The following is a 24,931-nucleotide window of genomic DNA, read 5'->3' as shown; positions in this document are numbered from 1 at the left end:
GGAAAGTGACGGGAGGAGGGAGAGTAATGGGAGGAGGGAGAGTGAAGGGAGGAGGGAGAGTAATGGGAGGAGGGGGGTGAAGGGAGGAGGGGGGTGAAGGGAGGAGGGAGAGGGAAGGGAGGAGGGAGGAGGGAAAGTGACGGGAGGAGGGAGAGTAATGGGAGGAGGGAGAGGGAAGGGAGGAGGCCGCCCACGGCTTCTTCACTGCCTCAACCCGGAAGCCACTCAGGTCACGCCCACTTGCTCTTTCTAGGCCATAACTCCATCCAATGCCCCTGCCACTACAGAGGGGGCTGGGAAATGTAGCTTTCCTGGGTGCCCAGGAAAGGGAAACTGAACCAGGACTTAGCCTACGGTGGACACATGGCCTTGTCTCCATGTATGGATGAGAACTAAATGACAAAGAATGTGGGGCTCCTAGCGCAGAGGTTGGCACACAGTAGGTGCTCCATGAAGTGGCTGCTCATCCTCCAGTGGCGTCTCACCCTCAGACCAGCCAGCATCTGGCCCCCAGCAGAGGTCAGGTGGGTGCTTTGCCCAGCACCCCACCCTGGACCCTGTCCCCAGGCTCCCCTGGCCGCCCTCCCCGCAGCCTCCCCTCCCGCCTCCGCCCGCAGCTTGCCTGGGGCTGCTGTCTCCCCCTTCTGCACCTGGACCACTGTCTCTTTTCAGAGCATTGATTTGCAGTTGGCCAGAGCAGCTCTAATGGGCCAGTGAGGCCCCTGGCTGTGCTGAGTTAGCTCCATTTAGAGGCTCGGGGCTGTGGAACGCAAACCTGTTCTGCCTCTCTGGGGCCAACACCACCTCCCTAGTCCCTGAGAGACCTAAGGGTCAGGTCCAGACTCGGGGCTGCCGCAGCTGCTTTCCTAACCAGCGCTAGACTCGCTCTCTCCCACACGTCCTTCTGCTGGCTTAGGGGAGCAGCCGGGAGCCGTGGCCAGGCTCATCAGGCTCCCCCACCCACTGGGGCTGGGCAGGAGAGGGTCTCTGCTTGTCCCCTTCCTGATGGCCTCTTGAAAAGTACACAAGATTCAGGGCCTAAAGAGAGGGTGGTCCTTGACACACCGCAAAGCAGCTCATCCAATCACCATGACAACTTATATAAAAGCAGGTTTTATTAGCCCCAGTTTACAAGTGAAGAAATTGAGCTCAGAGGTCACCAAGCACTGTTTTCGAAACTTATCTGGCCAGAAAACCTTTTTTCCTGCATGGGGTAAATGCAAAACCTTTAAAACATGCCCCCTGGGCTGGCCTATTTCTTACAAAAGCTGATTTGGCACACCCATTCAAAAGCTTAGCATGCACTTCCCCTAGCTCAGGGGTTCTTAACCAGAACTCCAAGAGTCTGGGGCTTCCAGAATTTGCATGTGAAGTATTACGTGCAGTTGGACTTTTCCAGCAGGGTCTATAACTTACAGTACGTCTCCAGAGGGCTCTGGGACCCAGGAGGAGTCAAGAATCGCTGCCCTGGTTTGGGTCCCTGTAGAGAAGGCCCAGTTTTGATCTGGGGTTTTACAAAAGTGAGCAGAACAGCAGAGATGCGGGGGAAAGCACCAGGAGCAGGAGAGATGGCCCGTGCGACAGCAGGGACGAGGGGACAGTAAACAGATGAGCTTGGCTGGAGCAGAACGCGTGCTTGAGAACAGTGACAAATGAGGTCGGGGCATTGAAAGGACCTCGGAGAACAGGCTGAGGCGTTTCGATTTGATAGGGGAGGCCGCGGGGAGCCATAGGACATCTTGGGGCCCGCAGTGGCAGCTCAGAACATGGCTCGTGGAAGAGGAAGGCAAGAGCAGAGGGGGGAGACGAGCTACCCCGATGGGGCTCCGAGGACGGCCAGCTCCAAGGAGCGTGCCACCCCCGGAAGGGCACGTGGGGCTGGCGACAGCCTGGAGCATTGCCGGAGGAGACTTGAGCAATGACACGAGGGGACACAGCCTGGTTTCAGATCTAAAGGGACCTGGTTTGAATTTCAGGGCTGCCATTTCCTAGCTGTATGGCTTTGGGCAAAGAACTTAACCTTTCTGAGTTTCTTCCTGGTGGTGAGACTGTGAACATTCATTTTAATGAGAAACTACCTCTGAAGCATTTAGCCCGGGCCAAGCCCCACCACCAGCCCTTGACAGCAATGGGTTCCAGCACGATCCATCAAGGCTTTCTGTATACACTGGCCAGCCCTGCAGAGCGCCTGCTCCAGGTGCCCTTCCCAGGCAGCCTATTGTTTCCTGACAACAACCCCAGAGGGATGACCTCATGCCTGTTTGACAGATGAGAAAACAAAGTCACAGAGATTTTCAGAATCAGCAGTGATGAGCTGTGGTGTTGGAGAAGACCTTGAGAGTCCCTTGGACAGCAAGGAGATCCAACCAGTCCATCCTAAAGGAGATCAGTCCTGGGTGTTCATTGGAAGGACTAATGCTGAAGCTGAAACTCCAATACTTTGGCCACCTGATGCGAAGAACTGACTCATTTGGAAAAGACCCTGATGCTGGGAAAGACTGAAGGCAGGAGGAGAAGGGGACGACAGAGGATGAGATGGTTGGATGGCATGACCAACTCAATGGACATGAGTTTGAGTAAACTCCGGGAGTTGGTGATGGACAGGGAGGCCTGGCGTGCTGCAGTCCATGGGGTCGCAAAGAGTCGGACCCAACTGAGCGACTGAACTGAACTGATATTAAGGTTGTTGTATATTAAGTGATGTATATTAAGGTAGTTGTCAAGGGATCAGGGACAGAGGTGTTACCTCTCTCGGACTCAGGGCAGGAGAAGACCCATGCTCCTGATGGTATTCAACGTCATACAGTTGATTGGTTTTTGGGATTATGGGCATGTTTATAGAGCTTCACATAGGGATCTGGTTAACAGCATGCAGACAGGGTTTCTCCAGAACGGCGTTGGTGTAAAAGTGACTCGACCTTGGCTGAGAAACTAAGCCTGTTTCCTTATCCATGGAACGGGTCTTGCCTCCCCTGTATGGCTCTGTGAAGACTAAAGGAGACAGTGCCTGCCGCCCCAGCAGAGTACAGAGCCTGACACAGAGCGAGTATCCAGGAAATATCAGCTATGATTGTAATTATTATCATTATTACTCTCATTCTTGGCTCTGAGCTCTCTGGGAAAACTCTGCCTCCCTGTAGGTAGGCAGAGGGTTATGCCCCATATTCAAACCTCACGATGTTCCCTTCACTTCAATTCTTTCCACCCCAGGAGGAAAAATCAGGATGCGATCTGCCATTTCAAACAGCACAGCACCCATGAATCGTTTCACATTCAATTTCCCCATCAAATTCACAGGCACGTATCACATACCATTGTTCTACTTCCTAATGGTCTGTGCAGCGGAAATTGTAAGTAGGACCTTTCTTCATGCCCTTGGCATTCCCAGCTCTTTGAAATCCCCTTTCCAGGCCAGATCCCCTTTTTTGATGGCTATAACACGCCTTGTCCTCTCCAAAATCCTGGCCTCACTTGCCCCTCGTCCCTGCTCACCCCAGAGTGTCAAGGCACTGTGGTGATGCGCCCCCTTGGAGGGCAGTGTTGGTCCTACCTGGGTTCCCGTGGAGGTGAACTTTGGCAGCCGGTGCCAGAGTGGGCTGGGTGGATGCCGGGTCCAGGGTCAGAGAGGAGACCATTCGAGTCCCACCTGTGTACCACTCACAAACTGTGGGTCCTGGGTGAGTGTTCAGAACTGTCCCGCCACCTTCAAATACTGAATACTCTTCATACAAATGGCAATTTACCCTTGACTTGCTCTTCTACCCCCAGACCCAGTCCAATGCCCTGTGTTTTAGGCCCAGCTGGATAGACAGCTAGGACTTAGTTTCCGCATTGGGTGAGATCCATTTGTGGATGACCCTTCTGGATTCAATAAGTCCATGTTCTCATTCAGGTGTATCTGTGTGCATACATGTGCATTCATATACAGGCGTATACGTGTGTGTGTGTGTGCACGCATGGGTGTGTGCATACGTGGGCATTCATATACAGGCATCTACACGTGTGTGTTTATGTGTGCACGTGTGTGCATACGTGTGCATTCATATACAGGCATCTACGTGTGTGTGTGCACACATGGGTGTGTGCGTGCATGCGCATTTGTACGTGTGCATATATAGATGCACGTGTGTTCATGTGTATCTGTGCGTGTATGTGTGTGTATGTGTGCAAAAGGCCACACAATTCCCCAACTTCTTCTCTGACATCTCCACCCCCTCTCTGCACACACAAACTTTACCTCCCAAAGTGCCCACGCCCAGCTCCTCCCAACCTCGGACCCTCCACTCAGACCCTCACCCACCTGGGATCAACTTCCACCTTGGAACACACAGACCCGTCAGACTGAGGGGACCAGAGGAGGCGCTGGCAGAGGGGAATGCAAAGCTAATCATTGGAAGATGGGTCTGTTTATTTGCATGGCAAGCATTTGTCTCTGACTGTTTTATCCACCCCCTGAGCCAGCCGAAGAGTTCTCAATTTATCCTGCCCGCACAGAAAGACCAGATTGGCGGCGTGTACGCACAGCCACAGAAGCCTGATATAGACTTCCAATTATCTTTTAATTTTGCTCCTGTCTTCATTTGTTCATTTCACTTTTTCCAAATGGACTGGAGGGAAAAAAAAAAAAAAAGCTGTAATTTATGGAGTTTGAAGTCTGCTGGCAGGAGCGCCGTGTTCACCTGACGGATGGGATTAGACTTCAGGTTAGTGCCTGAAGCTCACTCCCCACCACCCTTGGGGGAGCCAGCTGCCTCTGAGAGTCCCCAGAGCCCCTGCTCTCCCACTTCTGGTTCCGACTCCCCGTAGTAACTATATCCTCTTATTTTCTATATTTTCCACCCTCTGTCATCTGGGCCCTCTAAGCTGACTGTGAGCTCCCAAGTCTTAGCTAGTTCCTAGCAATGGCAAATGACTCACCCAGGAGCACACTTATATGCAAATAAGCCCAAAGGCTTCCTCCAACCACCTCCTTCTGGGCTTTCACAGGGCTCCAATATTCCCCTGCCCTAATCACTCCAGGAGAAGGCCGAGCGCCGAAGAATTGACGCTTTTGAACTGTGGTGTTGGAGAAGACTCTTGAGAGTCCCTTGGACAGCAAGGAGACCCAACCAGTCCATCCTAAAGGAGATCAGTCCTGAATCTTCATTGGAAGGACTGACGCTGAAGCTGAAGCTCCAATACTTTGGCCACCTGATGCGAAGAACTGACTCATTGGAAAAGACCCTGATGCTCGGAAAGATTGAAGGCGGGAGAAAGGGGTGACAGAGGATGAGATGGTTGGATGGCATCACTGACTCAATGAACATGAGTCTGAGTAAACTCTGGGGATTGGCGATGGACAGGGAGGCCTGGCGTGCTGCAGTCCATGGGGTTGCAAAGATTCGGACACGACTGAGTGACTGAACCGAGCCGCTGCAGGACCCGGGAGGCGACAAACTAACGCAGCCTCAGGACCCCTGCACTTCGAAGCCTGTTTCCCCTGTCTCCCCCAACCCTTCTCATGAAAAACATCATAAATCTCTGTTCCCTCTTTCCCCTCCCCTCTCTGCCTCTGGTGACCCTGGTGCTTCCTCACACGGCCCTGAACAGCACTTGGATGGGCTCCTCTAGAGAACTATGAACAAGCAGCTCTCTTTCCAGTAGCAGCATCTCCCGACCTGCTGACCTCGCCATGTTACTGTTCAGTCACTAAGTCATGTCCGACTCTCTGCGACCCCGTGGACTGCAGCACCCCAGGCTTCCCTGTCCTTTACCATCTCCTGGAGTTTGTTCAAACTCATGTCCATTGAGCCAGTGATGTCATCCGACCATCTCATCCTCTGTTGCCCCCTTCTCGTCCTGCCCGAATAATAATAAAGCCTATACTTTATAACAACCTCAGGCAGCGGCGGTCACTGAGGACCAAAATGGAGGGCGTGCAGCGGGAGCCTCCGTTAACGAAGGTCTCCTGTGTGCTCAGATCTTTCACAGGTGTTACCTCCACCCTCCAAAGAAGGAATTGCCAAGCCGGGGTTCACGCCAGTGCCACCTTCCCCTCCACCCTCATGCTCCTTCACCCAGGTCCCTGCACCCCAGCATAATGGCCCGGTATACAGCCAACATCTGGTAAATATCAGTCACATCAATCAACCAGTCCAGGCCTCCCAGGTGGCTCAGTAGGTTAAGAATCCACCTAAAATGCAGGATACCTGCGTTCCATCTCTGTGTTGGGAAGATCCCTCGGAGGAGGTCACAGCATCCCACTCTAGTATTCTTGCCTGAAGAATTCCATGGACAGAGGAGCCTGGCAGGTACGGTCCACAGGGCTGCACAGAGCTGAATGTGACTGAAATGACTTAGCACATACGCGCGCAGTCAATCCGTCTATGCCCCCTCTTTGTAGGCATACTCAAGACTAAACACCTTTCTGGAATTCTCTCCTGACCTCTCTTCTGATGCCCCTTGCTCCAGACTCCCTGGCCATCCAGTTCAGTCTGGTTTACTTTGCCACAAGTCACCTTGTTAATTTCCGTTGTGATACACTGTGGCTTGAAGGCATCGCAGGCGTGTGCACCAGCTTCCAGATCTGCAGGGAGGTCCTTCCCTGGGGCTGGGACTGTGTCTTCTCCTCCCAGTGGCCCTTTCACTTTCTCCTGGCCACCCAGGGGTCTGGTGCGGCTACACGTAACATCCGGGAGCACAGTTTCAAATGGAAAGAGCAACTGTCTGCTTAAAGGCTTGAAGGCGGAGCTGTAGGGGTGGCACTCCAGGACACATGAAGCCTTTCTTGGGTGGGAAGCAGCCCCTCTAAGGGGCTGAGGCCCTGTGCGCTTGGTGGCACCTGAGAGGTCAAAGCCAGGCCGCAGCACACCAGGGGGGTGTGCAGTCTCCTCTCTCAGGAGGGAGATGTGCAGAGCTGCCCTGCCTGCGGGAATGGTAGCTTGGCTCCGGGGGGACCCCCAGCCAGTCTCCAAAGCCCTGATTTTACCACTGGACAAATCATTGTTATTCTCCTTTATAATTCATCCTCTCCGTCCCAGGGGAAGACAAATGGGCCTTGCAGTTAGAGACACCTGGCTATAAATCAAGCCTCTGCCACTGACAACCTCTGTTGACACCGGTGCATAATCTCTCTGAGCCTCCGTTTCCCCACCTGTAAAATGAGGTGATGACAATACCCCACCTCTGTGGACGCCCAGGAAGACCTCACTCATGCAAAATACCCGGGACTCATTCCCCTTCCCCGATACTCACCTGGGCGGTATAGAGGGCAACTGCTCCCCCATCACCCAGCAGACGAGTAAACAAAACCGACTGACTTTTCATTCCTCTACCCACCGGAATCGCCTGAGATGATTTTTAAAAACGAAGATTTCCTGGAAGCCACCCTGAACCCACTGAATCGTAAAATCTGGGGGCGGAGCTTGGCAATCTGTGTTTCTAACAATCATGGTGAATCACTATTTTGACAGAGATGGAAAAAGAGGAAACGACATTCTCTCAGAGAGGTCACCAGTGGGACAGGCTGAAAACATCTGACTCCCAGAGCAGTCATACCTGTTGGACGAACTTAGGTCTGTAAAAGTCTGGAGTCTGGAAACGAAAGGTAGGAAGTCCTCATTTGCAGGCAAACTGACACGCCCTTGGAGCTGCCATAAAAAGGGGATCGCAATTCCCCTCCCCCAAACGGGATAGTGGACAACAGACCCACGTCGTCCAGAGCATCCACCCACATCCTCCCTGGGGAAAGGCACGATCAGCTTGGCTTTTGCCCCAGTGGTGCCTCAGGCCCCAAGGTCGAGCTTCCCTGGAGACGTAGAATCCAGCAAGCAGAGCGGAGCGTACTGGAGCCACAGCCCACGCGATGAAGGCTGAGAGGGGTGAGAGGAAGAACAGGAGAACAGGAAGGAAAGAAAAGATGATGCCGGAGGGATGGAGGCGCCGGGCAGGAGGCACAGGAGGCAGCCTGTGACCTGACCCTGAGGGTCGGCCCAGCCCAGGTCGTGGCATGCACGCGGCCATCAGGAGGTGACCGCGGCAGGTAGACAGACGGGAGCGCGGGGGAGCTGTGAACAGCACCGTAAGGAATCACGATTTTCTCCTCGAGTCAAGGCTTCGGAGCCAAATTCCTCCAAACACGTGCCTGCTCCACAGAGTGGTTCTTATTCTCTTTTTTAAGTTAGATGCCAACACTCGGAAGCGGAGAGTGACAGCGTCTCTGGAATAGGGGGACCCGGCAGCGGCGGGCCCACCCACCTGGCACCCTCAGCACCCACAGGCAGCGTGACGCTGAGACCCCTGTCCTGGCCCCGAAAGGCCCTGAGTCTGGGGGGGGGCAGAGTCACACCAGTGCCTCCAAAGGTCCAGCCGATGACGATTCACGCGATGATGATGGCGCCGACGGTGAGAAAGAGGAGGAGTGGGTGACATGGACAAAGCCTTTCCACAGGAGCTCGGCCCTGCGCCCTTTACACACGGCAACCCGTCTCGCTCTCACCACGTTACGAGGGGCTGTTCCCCCTATCTTTCAGATGGAGAAACGGAGGCAGAGCGAGGTGCACTCACTTGCCTGAGGTCACACAGCTTAGCGGCAGAGCCAGGCGCTGCTGAGACGGGAGGCGAGTGAGACTCCCGCAGCCTCTGACTGTCTGAGGCTGTCTGGTTCCAAGGGTGAGGATGCGCCCCATGTTTGTCCCTGATCTAGGTACGAACGCCGTGATTTTCCCCCAACTCCAACCCCAAGGCTGGTTTTCTCAGGCACCTCATCGGGCAGGGAAAGAGGGCAGTCATTCAGGAGCCAGGTCAGGGGGCTTGGCCCAGCTCCCGGCTCAGCCTCCCCGGCTGCTGCCTGCAGACCAACCCCGCCGTGGGGACCCACCGACCTCAACAGGAAGAGTGCAGACCCAGAAGGACCTCTCACCACACCTGCCGTGGCTCCACCTGCTCCGCAGCTCACCACACCCAACCTCCCAGCCCAGCGGATTTGCAAAAGAGAAAACAGGACGTACACAAGCAGCCTCCCACCCCGAGCGTTCCCTAGCATCGGGTGACTGTTTGACCGAGAGCTTCCTCCCTCTTCAAGAGCCCGCTGGACGTGCCGAGCCCCCTCCGGCCACGGCTGGCGTGGGTGGTGATCACAAGCTCAGCCTCCTCCGGGCAGATGCCTCCCACCCCCAGGGAAAAGCACCGAAGGATCCCAGGGAGGCCAGCCACCTCACTCTGCCAGCCCCAGGCCTCGGTGGCCAACTCTGCCAGCTCAAAAGTCACCTTTGCTTCAACTCTTCACTGGCCCAGCCAGAGCTCGCCCCAAACCCCCTCCCGCTCAGCCCAGCAGGAACCAGGAACCGTCCCCTATTGGGCAATCATTAATCGGATTCTTGACATTCCTCTGCCCCAGGTCGGCTTGGGAACATGCTCCCCAGAGGAGGAGGAGCAGAGGCCCAGGACTGGCATCTGGACATGCAGCTGACGGGCCAGCTGGTGCTGTCTGCTGCTGCCCTGCTCCTGCTGACTGCAGCCTACAGGCTGTACAAGTCCAGGCCAGCCCGGGCCCCACCGCGGGGGACGGACACCAAGGCTGAGGCTGAGGGGGAGGCAGGGGACTCCAGGCAGCCTGCCGCCCAGGAGGCTGTTCCCAGGGCACCACGGTGGGACCTGAGACGCCGAAGGGGAAGCAAGGGGGCCACAGGACTGCCAGGCTGCAGCTGGGAGAACACAGAGGCCTCCAGAGTCCCGGCCACCAGAGCTTCATCCGCAGTCTCAGAAGCTAGAGAGGCTAGGAAAGCTGGAAGGAACCGTGCTGGAGAGGAGCACGCTGGGCAGCGCCCGGACTCTGACCTGCCAGCTCCTCGGTGCGGAGGCCAGGAAGCCAGAACAGCTGTGGACGGTAAGCCCGAGCTGCCCCATTGCCCCAATCAGTGCAGCAAATCCCCAAACCCCCCAGCTGGCCTCCCCGCTGTGGAGAGAGGCCGTGTGGGTGGTGAGCTCGCTCCCGGGCAGGACAGTGGACTCCCCAAGCATCCAGGGAGCGGGGAGCAGGAATCCCCCTATGAAGGTCAGGCGGCCCACTGTGAAGGCCAGTGTGACATGAACAACAGCTGGGTCTTTACCCACGCGTCAGGGGTCCACAGGGAGGAGGCAGGGGCCCTCCAGGCTGCCTCGGACCTGGGCCTGGCCCTGCGTCAGCAGGAGGGCGCCTCCGACGCCTCCTACACCTTCTCGTCTGTGGCCCGGGTTCGAGTAGAGGAGAATTTCATACCGGAGAAGTTGGAGGGGATCAGGCCCAGGCTGAAGGGCAAGGTGTACGATTACTATGTGGAGTCCACCTCTCAGGCCACCTCCAGGAGCAGGCTAGCCTCCCCAACAGCTGCCCCAGCAGGGGCTCCAGCCCCTGAGTCAGTGTCAGGCCCCCTGGGAACAAGGACAGCATCTGGACGGCCCGCCGATGACGGAGAAGGCAGACTGGAGACGGCCGCCTCCCCCCAGTCTGACCCCTCCCGCTCCACGCGAGGCTTCAGCCGCAAGGAGAGCCTCCTTCAGATCGTGGAGAACCCAGAGCTTCAGCTGCAGCTCGACGGCTTTGGGGAGGCTGCTCCATCCTGCCCAGACCAGAGAGCCGCGCCCACCTGCCCCATGTCCCAGGATTCTCCTGAGTCCAGCTCAGCCGGAAGCCGCGGGAAGCCCCATGTGCACTCTGTGGCTGGCACCAATTTCTTCCACCCCCCGCTCAGCCCTGGATCAGCCCCAGAGGTCCACCTGGATCTGGGCAATTGCTACGAGGCGCTGACCTTTGCCAAGAGGAAGAAACTGGAGCCCCTGAAGGAGGCCGCCTACAAGGTGATGAGTGACAACTACCTCCAGGCCCTGCGGAGCCCGGTCTACGGGTGCCTGAGCGGGGCGGAGCGGGAGCTGGTCCTCCAGCGCCGGCTCCGGGGGCGCAAGCACCTAGTGGTGGCCGACGTGTGCCCCCAGGAAGGCTCTGGCCGCCTCTGCTGCTACGACGATGAGCAGGACGCCTGGCGCCCGCTGGCCCGCCTGCCGCCCGAGGCTGTGTCCCGGGGCTGCGCCATCTGCAGCCTCTTCAATTACCTCTTCCTGGTGTCCGGCTGCCAGGGCTCGGGGCGCCAGCCCTCCAAGCGCGTCTTCTGCTACAACCCGCTGACGGACATCTGGAGCGAGGTGTGCCCCCTGAACCAGGCGCGGCCGCACTGCCGGCTGGTGGCCCTGGACGGGCAGCTGTACGCCGTCGGGGGCGAGTGTCTGAACACGGTGGAACGCTACGACCCTCGCCTGGACCGCTGGACCTTTGCGCCGCCGCTGCCCAACGACACCTTCGCCCTGGCGCACACGGCGGCGGCGAGCGGGGGCGAGCTCTTCGTCACGGGGGGCTCGCTGCGCTACCTGCTGCTGCGCTTCTCCGCCCGGGAGCAGCGCTGGCGCGCCGCGCCCACCGGGGGAGGCAGGGACCGCACGGCCGAGATGGTGGCGATCAGAGGCTTCCTCTATCGCTTTGACCTCAACCGCAGCCTGGGCATCAGCGTGTACCGCTGCAGCGCCAGCGCCCGCCTCTGGTACGAGTGCGCCACATACCGGACGCCGTACCCCGACGCCTTCCAGTGCGCCGTGGTGGACGAGCTGGTCTACTGCGTGGGGCGCCGGCGCACGCTGCGCTTCCTGGCCGACTGCATCTCGCCCAGGTTTGTGCCCGAAATGCTGCAGGCCTTCCCCTCCCCGCAGGGCACCCTCCTGCCCACCGTCCTGACCTTGCCCGGTCCTGATGTGCCCCAGACCAGGGTCTAGCGGCCCATCTGCTGGGCTCCTTCTGCAAGACTAGACGGAAAAACAGCCCTACCCACCGCGGCATGGGCCATTTCTGGGCGATCGGGGCGCAGGGGAATCTGGCCGACAAGAGGTGAATTTCAATCCCATCTGCTCCACGGTCTGGGCTTCTTAGTTGCGTCTTGCCCTCTCTGGGCAGCAGCCCTAGTGTGAAAATGAGACTGAGGACTGATGCTCTGAGGCCCAGGGTGCCCACATCTGCAAGGTTGGCCACCATCTTGCTTGAGGACTGAATTTGGTGGGGAGGGGGTACCAGGACCCCAGCAAAGTTCAGGGGCACAGCCTTAACACAGGCACAGTTCCAGAGGTTTTTTGACTCCCAGTGACCCCTCAAGCTGACCCTGCTGGATCTGGGCCAGCCCTCTCTAAGCCAGCAGGGCCTCTTCCTAACCTTTGGGCACTGAGCCCCAACCTCCAGAAACACCTGGGACACACACAGGTGGAGAAAATCGAGGGGGGCTGTTCAGCAGGACTAGGACAAGCCCGGGGAGCCCCAGGGGGCCCAGCCAGAGGGAGCGATGGCTGGAGGAGCAGCAGAAGGCCAGCTGAAGCCGCCCACGGGAACTCTTGCCTGCAGAGGGAGTTGACCAAAGCCTGCTTTGCTTTTTCTCATTACACGGAATTCCAGTATACTGGAAAGAGGAGAAGCCTCCATGTTTAGCATCGGTTTATAAAGGCACATCTGTTTGCAGGGTCTACTGAGAATACAGTTGATGGCAAGGAAAAAAAAAGTGATCCAAGGGCCACCCTCCTGCTGGGCCCATTGTTATTTGACCACCACACTCTCTCCCCAGATCTCAGAACCCTTCACAGTACAGCCACTCATGCAACCCAGCCCTCACCTTGCGAGCTGGGGGCAGCCCTTCCAGGGTGTGAGAGGTGATGGCACCCTTTGCCATCCCTTGTGCCTGTCGTCGCCTGGTCTGCCTCATCAGCAGGAGCGGGCCAGGGAGGGGCAGGCCCACGGTGGAGCTGAGGGACCAGCAAGCTCTCCTGCTACACCGGGAGGCTGGGCCCTCCTTTCACATCAGGTTTGGCAAATTCTCAGAGGGAGGGAAGCTTCCACCCTTGGGAAGTTACCTTTTCTTCCCAGAAGGAGGGGAGAGAGACTAGTCCAGCGTATTACCGTGGCCCTGTTCCACCTCCAAGGGAGATGCGTACACCGACAGGAAAGCAGTCGTGCTCTTGGTACCAGCCGGAAGCCAGGAGAGCCGGGACTATTTCTAAAGTGAGTGGCGGCATCAGGAAAGACGAGAAGGCAGGTGCGCCACGGCGGGCCTGACAGGTGGGGAGATGGGAGTGCTCAGACTTTGGCATCCCTGTGTTGAAAATGGGAAGAGCAATCCGTGTCCTTCTCTGCCTGGGGGATAAAGGTGAGCACCTGTGGAAAGCGCTCCCCAGTCCCAGGGGATCCTGGCAGGAGCCTGCGTCACTGCAGCTGCCGGGGCTGAGCTGGGGGTCTTTCTGGAAGAGGCGGGGTTGGAACAAAGAAGCAGAGGAGGTTGGTGTAGAGATGAAGCCTCTCCTTGGACCACAGAAGCCTGCCTTCCCTACTCTAGGGCTTGGGAGGTGAGGCAGCTTCATTTATTTCTAGGCTGGACGCTGGGGGAGGAAAGATAGCTGAGACTGTGGCTGGAGCCTGGGAGAGTGACCTCCTCTCCAAACCCCCTCCACCACCAAGGCCATGCTCAAGTTCAGAGTCAGCACGCGGTCATGGACCTCCCGGGGACCCAGGGGGAGGGGAGACGTGATGCCGGGCAGGGGAAAGGGTGGAGAGCCCCATCTGGGAGCCGGAACAGGCAGAGCCAGATCGAGGCCAGGGGCAGGCCTCCAATAAGGAGCCAGGCAGAGGATAAGACCTCAGCCGAGCTGGGTAGGGTATGGGGGGAGGCTCCACGCCAAGGGTGAGAGCTAGGGCTCGCTCTGGGAAAACCTTCAGAAGCCCGTCACATAAATACGGCAGGGACTGGGGAAACGGTCAAGGGGTAAAGCAGCGAAGCTGGTTCTAGACCCAGTGGTGGTGGCTGTGTTCTTCGTGGCCAAGGGAGAGCTGAGACTCCGGCCGAGGCTGAGACAGAATGGGGCCGTGTGTCTCGTCTGCCTCCTGCGCTCCCACGGCAGACATCGCTGACGATCGCCGTGTCCTTTCTTGTTGAGCTCTTTCCGCGGACTCAGAACTACTTCTGCCCAGGGCCCCAGGAAGTCATCACCAGCAGATCAGGGCTAGTGCGTTTCTGGATTGGGCCTCCAGAGCTGGATTTAGGGATGAAAGCCGTCAGGGCCGTAGTGTCAGGGCAAGGCAGTTTGGGGGCTACAGAGACCCCCGGGGCTGTGACAGTCAGGGTTCATTCTGTGGTTGTTCAGTCGTGTCCGACTCTTTGCGACCCCGTGGACTGTAGCCCACCAGGCTCCTCCATCCATGGAATTTTCCAGGCAAGAACACTGGAGCGGGTTGCCATTTCCTTCTCCAGGGGATCTTCCCGACCCAGGGATCGAACCCAGGTCTTCTGCGTTGTAGGCAGACGCTTTACCGTCTGAGCCACCAGGGAAGTATACACATTTAGGGGGGAGGGTCAGAATAACACACAGATGCGCCATCTGAATTCGTGCTGGGCGTCAGCCAGCCCGCGTGGCTCCGTGCTGGCAGACCCCAGCACCTCCACTGGCCTCTGTAACAGCTGCATCCGTTGTCCTCTCGCCCTCGGCCTCAGAGCGGCCTCTGTGTTGCTTGGCTTCTCCGTGGCTCATCTGTCCTTCTTTCCTAATGTGAGTTCTTTCTTCTTTAGGAAAACAGAAACAAAAACCTTAACTTTGAGTTGTTTTGCACATTAGGCCAACCATGCCATTATAGAAAAAAATTGGAAAATAGAGAAAGGTGTCAGAAAATCTCCCCAATTTTCTACCCAAAGACAAACCCCCGCTGTGGTGTGGGTCCCTCCGGTCTGTTTTCCTGCGTGTGATTTTTCTTTGGCTTGATTTTTGCCTCGGTGTGATTATGCTGAATATACAATTCAGTTGCTTCCTTTTTTTTTAACTGAGCTTTATAGAATAAGCATTTTCCCGTGTTATTACAAACCCTCGGTAAACATCATTCAGTAGTTGCACAATATTCCATCCAGTGGACCTGCCATGGTTTATTTAAACATTCCCCCCTCCGTCAGGGCTGTAGATATTTTTTTTTCCTGTTGGTTTCTTTTTCTGTCATAAATAAAGCACCCTTTGTTTTCACGTTCCTCTCTGTCTGAGGCCTCCATCAATATTTACCAGAGAAGCAGTTCCGTCTGGAAGAACCAGGTTGCTGAAACAACCATAGCAACCGCAGCCGTTGCCTGCCTGGGGCCTGGGTTTCGCTCTTGCTGCAGGGCACAGAGCTGCCCTTGAGAATGGCCAGTGGGAAGGGCGAGGCCGGAGGCCCTGCTGCCCTGGGGGATTCCTGGAGCTAGAATGCAAGACAAGGGTTCCCGCCCTGCACGCCAGGCACTGAGCTCGCTTTTTACGCCTCCCCTCACAAGCCCAGTTTACAAGTGAGAAGAGTGAGGCTCAGTGAGCACCAGGACACTTGCTAAAGACCCCCAGTCTCCTGAAAAGCATCCTTGACCCTGGCCTGCCGACTCAGCACAGCGTCCTTTCCCTTCCTCTACCGTGAAGCACAGAGCCAAGGACGTGGCGTCTGCTGTCTCCTGCCCCTCATCCCTGTCCATCCCCCACTGGCCGATGATGCTCTATCCTTGAAACTGGAACTCAAAAGAAACCGTCTGAAGCTCTCCGATGCTCCACACCTGCACCTGTCAAAAGGGTTTGCCACCGCCAGCCTCCAGCGGAGCTGTAAGGACTGGTCCAGGGGCTGCTCCACGGTCGGTCCCAGAAGCAGCATCGTCTTCTGCAGGGAGGCTGCTGTGAGCCAGCTCAGGGGAGGGATCCCTCATACGCCCACTGCCGTTTCTCACTGGCCTGGTCCTGTGGAAGGAGGTCGTCTGACATTTAAGCTCCAGACGCCCCATCTTGTTTGACAAGGTCTAGGGACTGGGGAAGGAGGCTCAAGCTATGCATAGACCATCCGGGCTTTGAGATGAACCTCTGCGGTCCTTTAACAGGGTGAGTGACTGGCTGACCTGAGGTTCACAGACTCAAAGCATTAGGCATTTCCCCAGGGCATCCGACAGCAGTGAAGAGCTCCAGAGGCTGCTCGGAGCCCCTGGAAACCTTGAGAAGGTCCAAGATGGTACAGATGGGAGGGCAGGAGCCTCTCAGAGTGCCTGGGAGGCCCATGCGCTGTGTCTGGCCTGCAGACAATCAGAGCCAGTCAGGTGCCCAGCACTTCCCATCTTTGTCATCTTTCCTGGAAGCCACTTGTGGCCCCAGGGTCGCCCTCAGAGTCCCCTGAGGCTGTGGCTCTGCCAGGAGGAGCCTCCCAGGCAGACAGGAGGCTGGGTGGACAAATTGTGCTGAAAGGCAAAGGGAGGCAGTGCCCCCAGGGGTAGGAGATGAGGGGACAGGCAGCTGGGGAACCAGAAGAGAGGACTGCCACAGGGCGAGCCTCTAAAAACAGCTCCCAGGCAGACTCAGGTTTTTTGACAAGTGGGATGTGGGTCAAAATAAAAATGAAAAACTGATCGAGTCTTGGTCGCCTTTTTCTGTGTGTGCAGGGAGGCAGTGGAGACGCGGATCTTGTACCAATGATGACGGCCATATTCCCCCACTCCGCGCTCTGCGCAAACCCTTAACCATCATTCCCTCATCAAGTCCTTCTTGGAACATCTCTGCCTGGAAGTGATTATCCTCATAATACAGGGGAGGAAATGGAGGCAGGACATTTCACAAAATTGAAAGTTATTATTTGAGACCTATTCTAAAATCTGCCCTTGTTATTAAAAAATTGGAGGAGAGAAAGCAATCATTGTTAATACATTTATTGAGTACTAATGGCGCTGGGGGTAAAGAACCCACCTGCCAGTGCAGGGGACATACGAGATGTGGCTTCGATATCTGGTTTGTGAAGATCCCCTGGAGGAGGGCATGGCAACCAGCTCCAGAATTCTTGCCTGGAGAATCCCATGGACAGAGGAGCCTGGTGGGCTACAGTCATAGGGTCTCGTAGAGTTGGACACGACTGAAGTGACTTAGCACACACACATGCAGGCACTGTGCTTATATGATTTCATTTTATGCTCAAAACAATCTAGTAGATGGCAAAATGGGCCAAATTCTCCCCTTTCCATCAATTTCTCCACCCTTGATCTGGCCATGAGACTTCCTTTTTTTTTTTAATATGTTTGTATTCTTCTGCACTTACTTTTTCCCATTTAATATAATATTCTCCTATGTTTTAGCTGCACCATACAGCTTCTGGAATTTTAGTTCCCTGACTAGAGATTGAACCTGGGCCACCGCAATGAAAACGCTGAGTCTTAACCACTGGACTGCCAGGGAATCCCCGATACTTGCTTTTAATAGCTTGGATGCTGGGTTTACTCTCTTGCTCTTAACAACCCTGAGATGTCCACGGTGGGCACAAGCCTGGGCTAGCCTCCTGGACACGTGGGAGACACATGGTCTGCTTATCAGCTCCCCCAGTCCACAGCTGGCCAGACACAAGCCACTGACCACAGACACCCCAGCGAGCAATCCCAGCCAAGACCAGGAGACCGCCTGGCTGCACCCAGCCCAGAGTGCCGTGAATGAAAAGTCTTGCCGGCCCTGTCAGTAAACAAAGGACATTGCCACCCTCAAGCCACCACATTGTAGCTCTCTGGACAGTGAGCCCTGAGGGAGCACCGGCCGGAGGCAGGATGCTCCCGCATCTAGCAGTCAGCCCCTGCAGCCACCCACAGCGGTGCGCATAGAGGAGACACAGGGCAGGACACACAGGACAGTGGCCCCAGACAGCGGAGGCAGGTATCAAAGGAGTGAAAGTGAGCCCGACTCTAAAGCACTAGATGCCGTAACTTGAGATATCTAACGTTCCTTAACTAACAGTAATCTTTTGATGTTGTAAGTACCTGGTTTTTGTTGCAAAACCTCCTATACTTCCTGAACTCCCTCCCTTACCTCTTGGGAGCAGTCCCTCAGAGTTATCTGAGATGCTGTGTCCTGGGCTTAAGTCCTCAGTTTGTCCATTAAATGAAACATAACAGGCTTCTCAGGTGGCTCAGTGGTAAACAAGCCACCTGCCAGTGCAAGAGATGTAGGAGACGCAGGTTCGATCCCTGGGTTGGAAAGATCCCCTGGAGTGGGAAATGGCAATCCTCTCTAGTTTCCTTGCCTGGAAAATTCCATGGACAGAGGAGTCTAGCAGAAGGCAGCCCTTGGGGTGGGAAGAATCAGACACAGCTGAGCACAGCCCAGCTTAGCCTCAACTTCCAGGTTTTTTGTTTTTCTTTGAGACAACAGGGCCGATTCACTGATGCATGAATGAAACAGCAGGCTATGGGTTTAAGCCACTACATACTCGAGTGGCTTGGAACTGAGCAATACGCAAGCGACACAGCGCTGCCGTGAGATCCACACTGTCATCACTATTTCACAGCAAAGGAGGCTGAAGTTCAAGAGAATGGCCCAACTTTCCCACGTAGACTTTCAAAAAATGTGCAGTATGAGAGTTGCCAGTTAAGTTCTATTGGACAAAACGAGGACTTTAGCATGGGAGACAGCGTTTCAGACAGCTCTGAGAAGCTGCTCCAAGGAGGTGGGGAGAGGAGCTAGAATATATATAGGAGCTTTGCCACAAAGGGCAGGTAGCCGGGAATAAGAAAAGCATGTTGTTAAAGAAGCCAGATATCTCAAGTTAAAATTAGCACTTTGCCAACAAAGGTCCATCTCGTCAAAGCTATGGCTTTTCCAATAGTCATGTATGGATGTGAGAGTTGGACTGTGAAGAAAGCGGAGCGCCAAAGAATGGATGCTTTTGAACTGTGGTGTTGGAGAAGACTCTTGAGAGTCCCGTGGACTGCAAGGAGATCCAACCAGTCCATCCTAAAGGAGATCAGTCCTGAATATTCATTGGAAGGAGGGATGCTGAAGCTGAAACTCCAAATACTTTGGCCACCTGATGGGAAGAACTGACTCATTGGAAAAGACCCTGATGTTGTGAAAGATTGAAGGTGGGAGGAGAAAGGGACAACAGAGGATGGATGGTTGGGTGGCATGAGTTTGAGTAGGCTCTGGGAGTTGGTGATGGACAGGGAGGCCTAGGGTGCTGCAGTCCACACGGTCGCAGAGTTGGACACGACTGAGCAACTGACCTGAGCTATGCATGAGATGATGCAAGATTCTGGCTCACTGAAATCATTCTTTGGATATACACCTCAGATATCTGCAGCCAGTATGCTGTGTTTTCACATCCTGAGTGTCCTCAGGGCTCACCGTGGAGCGTGGCTGCCGTCTGATGGGTGCTGGATGGCAGCTGTCCTTTCCTTCCTGAGTTTCCCCGGGGCTCACCAGCTCAACATCCACGGTGGCTGCAATTGCTGGTGACTGTGACATCCTAGTGTACTTATATGGCAGGAAACAGTCCATTTCTCAGCTTGAATGTGTGGTCTCAGCATCCCTGGCCAGGTTGTTCCCCACACGTCAATCAGGGCACCTCATGCCACACACTTAACCCTCCAACACTTCAGCCTCGGTCTCCAGGTCCACTCGCCCCAGTGAGCTCCCCATGGGTAGCGAGAATGTCTCGTCTGCCTCCATCCTTGGCACCAGCATGGAGCAGCCACACTGCTCAGCTCAGAGGAAGCTGAGCTGTGTCCTGGTTTGAAATGCACCAAGTCCTGTGGCTGGCTGTGCAGCACTGCCCAGATGGGTTGATCCACTGTCTCCAGGAAGGACTGTATCATACCCTTCTGCCCTTTCCTTAAACATCCTTCCTGTTGGCATGCAATATCAGGGCAGAGGGGGCCTCTCAGCTCCCACAGGCCAGAGCACAGTGGTGCTGCTGCAGCTGTCAGCTCCTGTCCGCTGCCCACAGGAAGGGCAAGCTGCACCGCCTGGGGAGGCACCACTCCCCCCAGCCCCAGAGGGCCTGGCTGGCAGGAGGTGGTATATAAACACCCCGGCTCCCTCAGCTCCAGGCGGGAGCTCAGGCTCGGGCTCTACCCTGGCTCCTAGATAACACCCCTTAACGAAGTCACTCCTGTCCGCTGTATTCACATTGCCGCCTGCTCCTTCTGCCTCCCAGGGACTGTAGCGGAGGCACACCCTCCTTCCCCCTACCCACTCCCTCTTACCTTCTTTAGGCCTTCACAGCCCTGGCACCAACCACCACCCCTATTTCAAACAAGCTCTGGCATCTCTCATCTAAAAGGAAAAGCCACTTTTACACCACTTGCTGGATAGTGCAATAAATTAAAAGCCTGAATACACTCTAGAAGGTTAAAAACACTACACAAATATAATGTGTCCTGATTTGAAATGAGTGTCAAAGTGATGTGGTGGCTCTGCGTCCCTGAAAACAGCTTATGTTCTGAAGACCTGTGATTGTTTCTCTTGCAATCGTGTTTATACTATCACCCTTAGCAATCTTGACTTTGTAGAAAATAGGAGGGTTAGCTTTAACTTGCCCTCAATTTAAATCATAACAAATTCTGAGTGAACTCTTTAAAAAAACAAAAATGCCTGCTCTTACAGACGCTTTCTGTCTTATCTGAAGGAGCCAAAATGTTGGATTGTACATAGACCCCTTTAAAACCCATGCCTGGTATCTTTCAGCCCCCTGATGTCACTTTCCAAGCCTGGTCTGTCTCCCCTGGACTATACAGTGGGGTGGGTTTGTGACGAATGATGGCAAATTGGGGCAATATCAACCTCAAGAACACCCAGGAACATCATATCTTTAAGCTGTCTTTAAAAAAAGCATTTTAACTGGGGTAAAATATACATGTAACCACTTGAAAATGTGCGATCCAATGGCTTCAAGTACTTTCTCGTGTTGTGTGTCTATGTTTTATCTGTTTACAAAAGATACACCAACAGTTATTGTTCTGACAAACAGGTACGGACTTCCCTGGAGGTCCAGTAGTTAAGAATCCACCTGCCAGTGCCAGGGATACGGGTTCGGCCCCTGGTCCGGGAAGTTTCCACGTGCCGCAGAGCATCTAAGCCGCAGCTACTGAGCTGTCGCTGCAGAGCCTGTGCTCTGAAACGAGGGAGACCGCCACAGTGAGAAGCCTGTGCTCCCTAAGCAGGCATAGCCCCTGCCCGTCGCAACTAGAGAAAGCCCACGCATAGCAACGAACGCCCAGGGCAGCCAAAAATAAATCAACATACACTCTTTCTAATTCTTCAAAAGCAAACAAAAAAAGTTATTGCAGAACATATGAATGGGAAAATACAGAGAAACCCGAAGGAGGCAGTGGAAGTCACTCCCACCCCAAAATAATCCGTCACTGCCTTTGACATCTTTATTTCTAGTCCCTCATTACCCGTAATTAAAAAAATTAAAAGCAGGGTCTTACTCTGTATTTACTGTAGAATTGACCTTTCCTGCTCTCAGAATAACGTGACTACTTTCAAGCTTGAAGGATGTATCACTGGATTTCTTTTCATTGTGTCCGACTCTTTGCGACCCCGTGGACTGTAACCTACTAGGCTTCTCCGTCCAGGGGATTCTCCAGGCAAGAATACTGGAGTGGATTGCCATTTCCTTCTCCAGGGGATCTTCCCGACCCAGGGATCGAACCTGGGTCTCCCGCGTTGGAGGCAGACGCTTTAACCTCTGAGCCACCAGGGAAGATAAAATATACATAACCGAAAACTCACCGATTTAGCCATTTTTTCAAGCGTGCCGTTCAGAGGCAGTAAGTACGCCTCCGTGGTTTGCACCCATCCCCATCGTCCATCGCCTGAACTTCTTCATCATCCCAAACCGAAACTCCGTGCTCGTTAAACTCTAAGGCCCATTCCTCACCCCCCACCCCCGGCCCTGGTAAGTAAAAGGTGTCTTTGACTTTGGAAAACATCCCTTACAAGAATAAGGAAGTTCTCTGCTCCGTCAGCACAGATGATTAGAAATGTGCCTTAAGCACAAAAACACACTGGGCTTCATTCATTCTGGAAAGTTCCACAAACTACGCAGAGCCCAGCTCAGTGGGATACTCTGGGGCAAAATAATCAATAGCTCATTTATCAAAGATGTTACGGCCCCTTCCTCATTCCCATGGGGAAAGACAAAGGGAAAAGTGAGCTCTCTGTTCCCCATGAACTTGCTCCCTCCTCACCCTACACTCATTACTCTGAGTGCTAGCTGGGAGAAAGTCAAGGAATAAAACATGTTAACTATTATCTTACATTGTGGGTCCTAATTATGCAATTATGTGCCCTTAAGATGGATGCTGATTCCCACTGCTGGGCATACACACCTAGGAAACCAGAATTGAAAGAGACACGTGTACCCCAAAGTTCACCGCAGCATTGCTTACAATAGCTTGGACATGGAAGTGACCTAGATGCCCATCGGCAGACGAATGGATAAGAAAGCTGTGGTACATACACACAATGGAGTATTACTCAGCCATTAAAAAGAATACATTTGAATCAGTTCTAATGAGGTGGATGAAACTGGAGCCTATTATACAGACAGAAGTAAGCCAGAAAGAAAAACACCAATACAGTGTATTAATGCATATAAATGGAATTTAGGAAGATGGTAACGATGACCCTGTATGCGAGACAGCAGAAGAGACACAGATGTAAAGAACAGGCTTTCGCACTCTGTGGGAGAAGGCGAGGGTGGGGTGATCTGAGAGAACAGCACTGAAACATGGGTATTACCAACGTGAAACAGATCGCCAGTCCAGGTTCGATGCGTGAGACAGGGTGCTCGGGGCCGGTGCTCTGGGATGACCCTGAGGGATGGGATGGGGAGGGAGGTGGGAGGGGGTTCAGGATGGGGGACACATGTACACCCATGGCTGATTCATGTCAGTGTATGGCAAAAACCACCACAATATTATAAAGTAACTAGCCTCCAATTAAAATAAATAAATAAAGTAAAACAAATAAAACATGGATGCTTATTAAATGTCCATTCCCTGCAAGGTGCTGGGGTCCTGGTTGTGAACAGGTTGGATACATTCTCCTGGGGAAGCCAGGAGTGCACAGGTGAGCAACCACATGAAGTGGAGGCAGGCCGGCGCACGCTCAGCACAGGAAGTGAATGGAGAGAGCCGCAGAGTGGCCGGAGAGACGGGGCGCGCTGCGCTCCGAGTGGCTTCTCAGAGGAGGTGGCACTGAAGCTGTGACATGAAAGATGAGAAGGACTTAGCCCGGAGGGCGGCAGGAAAACGAGGAGCGGGAAAAGAGGAGGGGCGGCCAAGAACAAGGGCCCTGTGTCCGAGCCGAGGGAAGGCCGGTGTGGCTGCGGAGGTGTGGGAGGCGGGGCAGCCCGGCCACGGGGAGCACCGGCACCTGTCAGCTGGAGAAAGAAGGCTGGATTTTATCTTCAGCCCAACGAGAAAGCTTCAGATAATTTTTGTTTGTCAATACACCTTTTATTTCAGGAGAGTTTTTAGACATACGGTTGCAAGGATAGTACAGAGAATCCCCATATACACACCGTTGTTAAGATCTTGTATTAACATGGTCCTTTCATCACAGCTAAGGAGCCAACACTGATCAGTTGTCACTAACGGAAGTCTACACTTTATTCGGGCTTCTTGTATTTTCCCTCCATGTCTTCTTTCTGTTCCAGGCTTCCGCCCAAGATGCTAAAAAATAAAAGATTGTTTTTTATCTTTTTTTTTAAGTGTAGTTGATTTACCATGCTCTGCTAACTTCTGCTGTATCGCTGAGAGGTTCAGTTACACACGCATATACATTCTTTTTTATGTTCTTTTTCATTATAGTTGATCCCAGGGTATTGAAAGTAGCTCCCGGTGGTGCACAGCAGGACCTCGCTGCTCACCCTCTCTCTATAATAGTCTGTGTCTGCTAACCCCAAACTCCCACCCGTCGCTCTCCGGCCCTCGTCTCCTCAGCAGGCACAAGTCTGTTCTCTGGCTCCGAGCTCGTTTCTGCCTTGCAGATACATGTATGCGTGTCGTATTCTAGACTGCACACATAAGTGGCCTGTGTGGTGTTTGGCTTTCTCTGTCTGACTTACCTCAGTTAGCACGATAGTCCCTAGGCCCACCCACATCGCTGCAGATGGCCTTCTTTCGTTCTTTTTCATGGCTGCGTGTGCCCCCGGGTAGAATGTGGCCACATCTTTATCTGTGCGTCTGCAGATGGCCCTTTGGCTTGTTTCTGTGTCCTGGCCACTGTGAACAGCTCTGCTACGAACATGGAGGTGCGGAAGATGCTACGTTACCTTTAGATGGCCCATCTCCCGAGGGCCCTCTGAGTAGTGACGGTTTCCCAGACCTTCCTTGTTTGGGCTGACCTTGACAGTTTGGAGGGCTGGCCAGGGATTCTGTAGACCGTCCTTCAGTTTGCTCTTGTCTGGTGCTTTTCTCCTGGGTTGTGGGTTGCTCGCCTGGGGTTGCGGGCATGGGAGGGAGACCGCAGAGGTAACCCACACTCATCACATCCCATCAAGGGCACATGCACAGATATGCTGATCACTGTCGGCATTGTCCTTGACCCTGGCCGAGAGGGCATCTGTCCGGCTTCTCTGCTGTCACGTCTCTCTCTTCCTTCCTTTCACATTCTGCTCTTCAGTAGGAGTCACTGCGTGCAGCCCGCACTCACAGGACGGGAAACCACGCTGAGCCTCCTTGATGCAGGCTCCGAAAACTATTTGGAATTCTTCTATACATTCTTCTTCCCCATTTTCTTACTTATTCAATTATCTATGTCAGTATAGACGCAGAGGCTCTTTTTTATTTTGTATTGTGGGTTATATTCTAGAGCTATGTTTCTTTTCTTTTTTCATTTATTTTTTAATTGGAATGTCATTGCTTTGGGGGCTTCCCAGGTGGTGCAGTGGGTAAAGAACCTGCCTGCCAGTACAGGAGATGCAGGCTCAATCCCTGAATCGGGAAGATCCCCTGGAGTAGGAAATGGCAATCCACTGCAGCATTCTTACCTGAAAAATTCCACGGGCAGAGGAGCCTAGCGGGCAACGGCCCAGCGGGTCACAAACGAGACAAACACGACTCAGTGACTAAACAACAATAATTAC

The 24,931-nt window shown here is 54.3% G+C and overlaps 1 protein-coding gene and 1 non-coding gene across 2 annotated transcripts; one reads left to right on the top strand and one right to left on the bottom strand.

The window, feature by feature from the left end:
- The first annotated feature begins 9,390 nt into the window (after positions 1 to 9,390).
- Positions 9,391 to 11,778, top strand: KLHDC7A (kelch domain containing 7A). Its single transcript, XM_052636371.1, has one exon. It carries the CDS (start codon positions 9,391 to 9,393, stop codon positions 11,776 to 11,778), a length of 2,388 nt encoding a protein of 795 aa, XP_052492331.1.
- A 9,691-nt stretch (positions 11,779 to 21,469) lies between these two features.
- TRNAW-CCA (transfer RNA tryptophan (anticodon CCA)) lies at positions 21,470 to 21,541 on the bottom strand. Its single transcript has one exon. It is a non-coding gene; the product is annotated as a tRNA-Trp (tRNA).
- Between the last annotated feature and the right edge of the window lie 3,390 nt (positions 21,542 to 24,931).

The sequence above is a fragment of the Budorcas taxicolor genome, chromosome 2 (assembly GCF_023091745.1).
Source record: "Budorcas taxicolor isolate Tak-1 chromosome 2, Takin1.1, whole genome shotgun sequence".
NCBI lineage: Eukaryota > Metazoa > Chordata > Mammalia > Artiodactyla > Bovidae > Budorcas > Budorcas taxicolor.
Note: the sequence above shows the minus strand (reverse complement) of the source record. Positions and strands in the feature narration are given on the sequence as shown.

Excerpts from the sequence above, each read along its gene's own strand:
- KLHDC7A (XM_052636371.1), top strand. The coding sequence starts at position 9,391 with ATGCTCCCCAGAGGAGGAGGAGCAGAGGCCCAGGACTGGCATCTGGAC.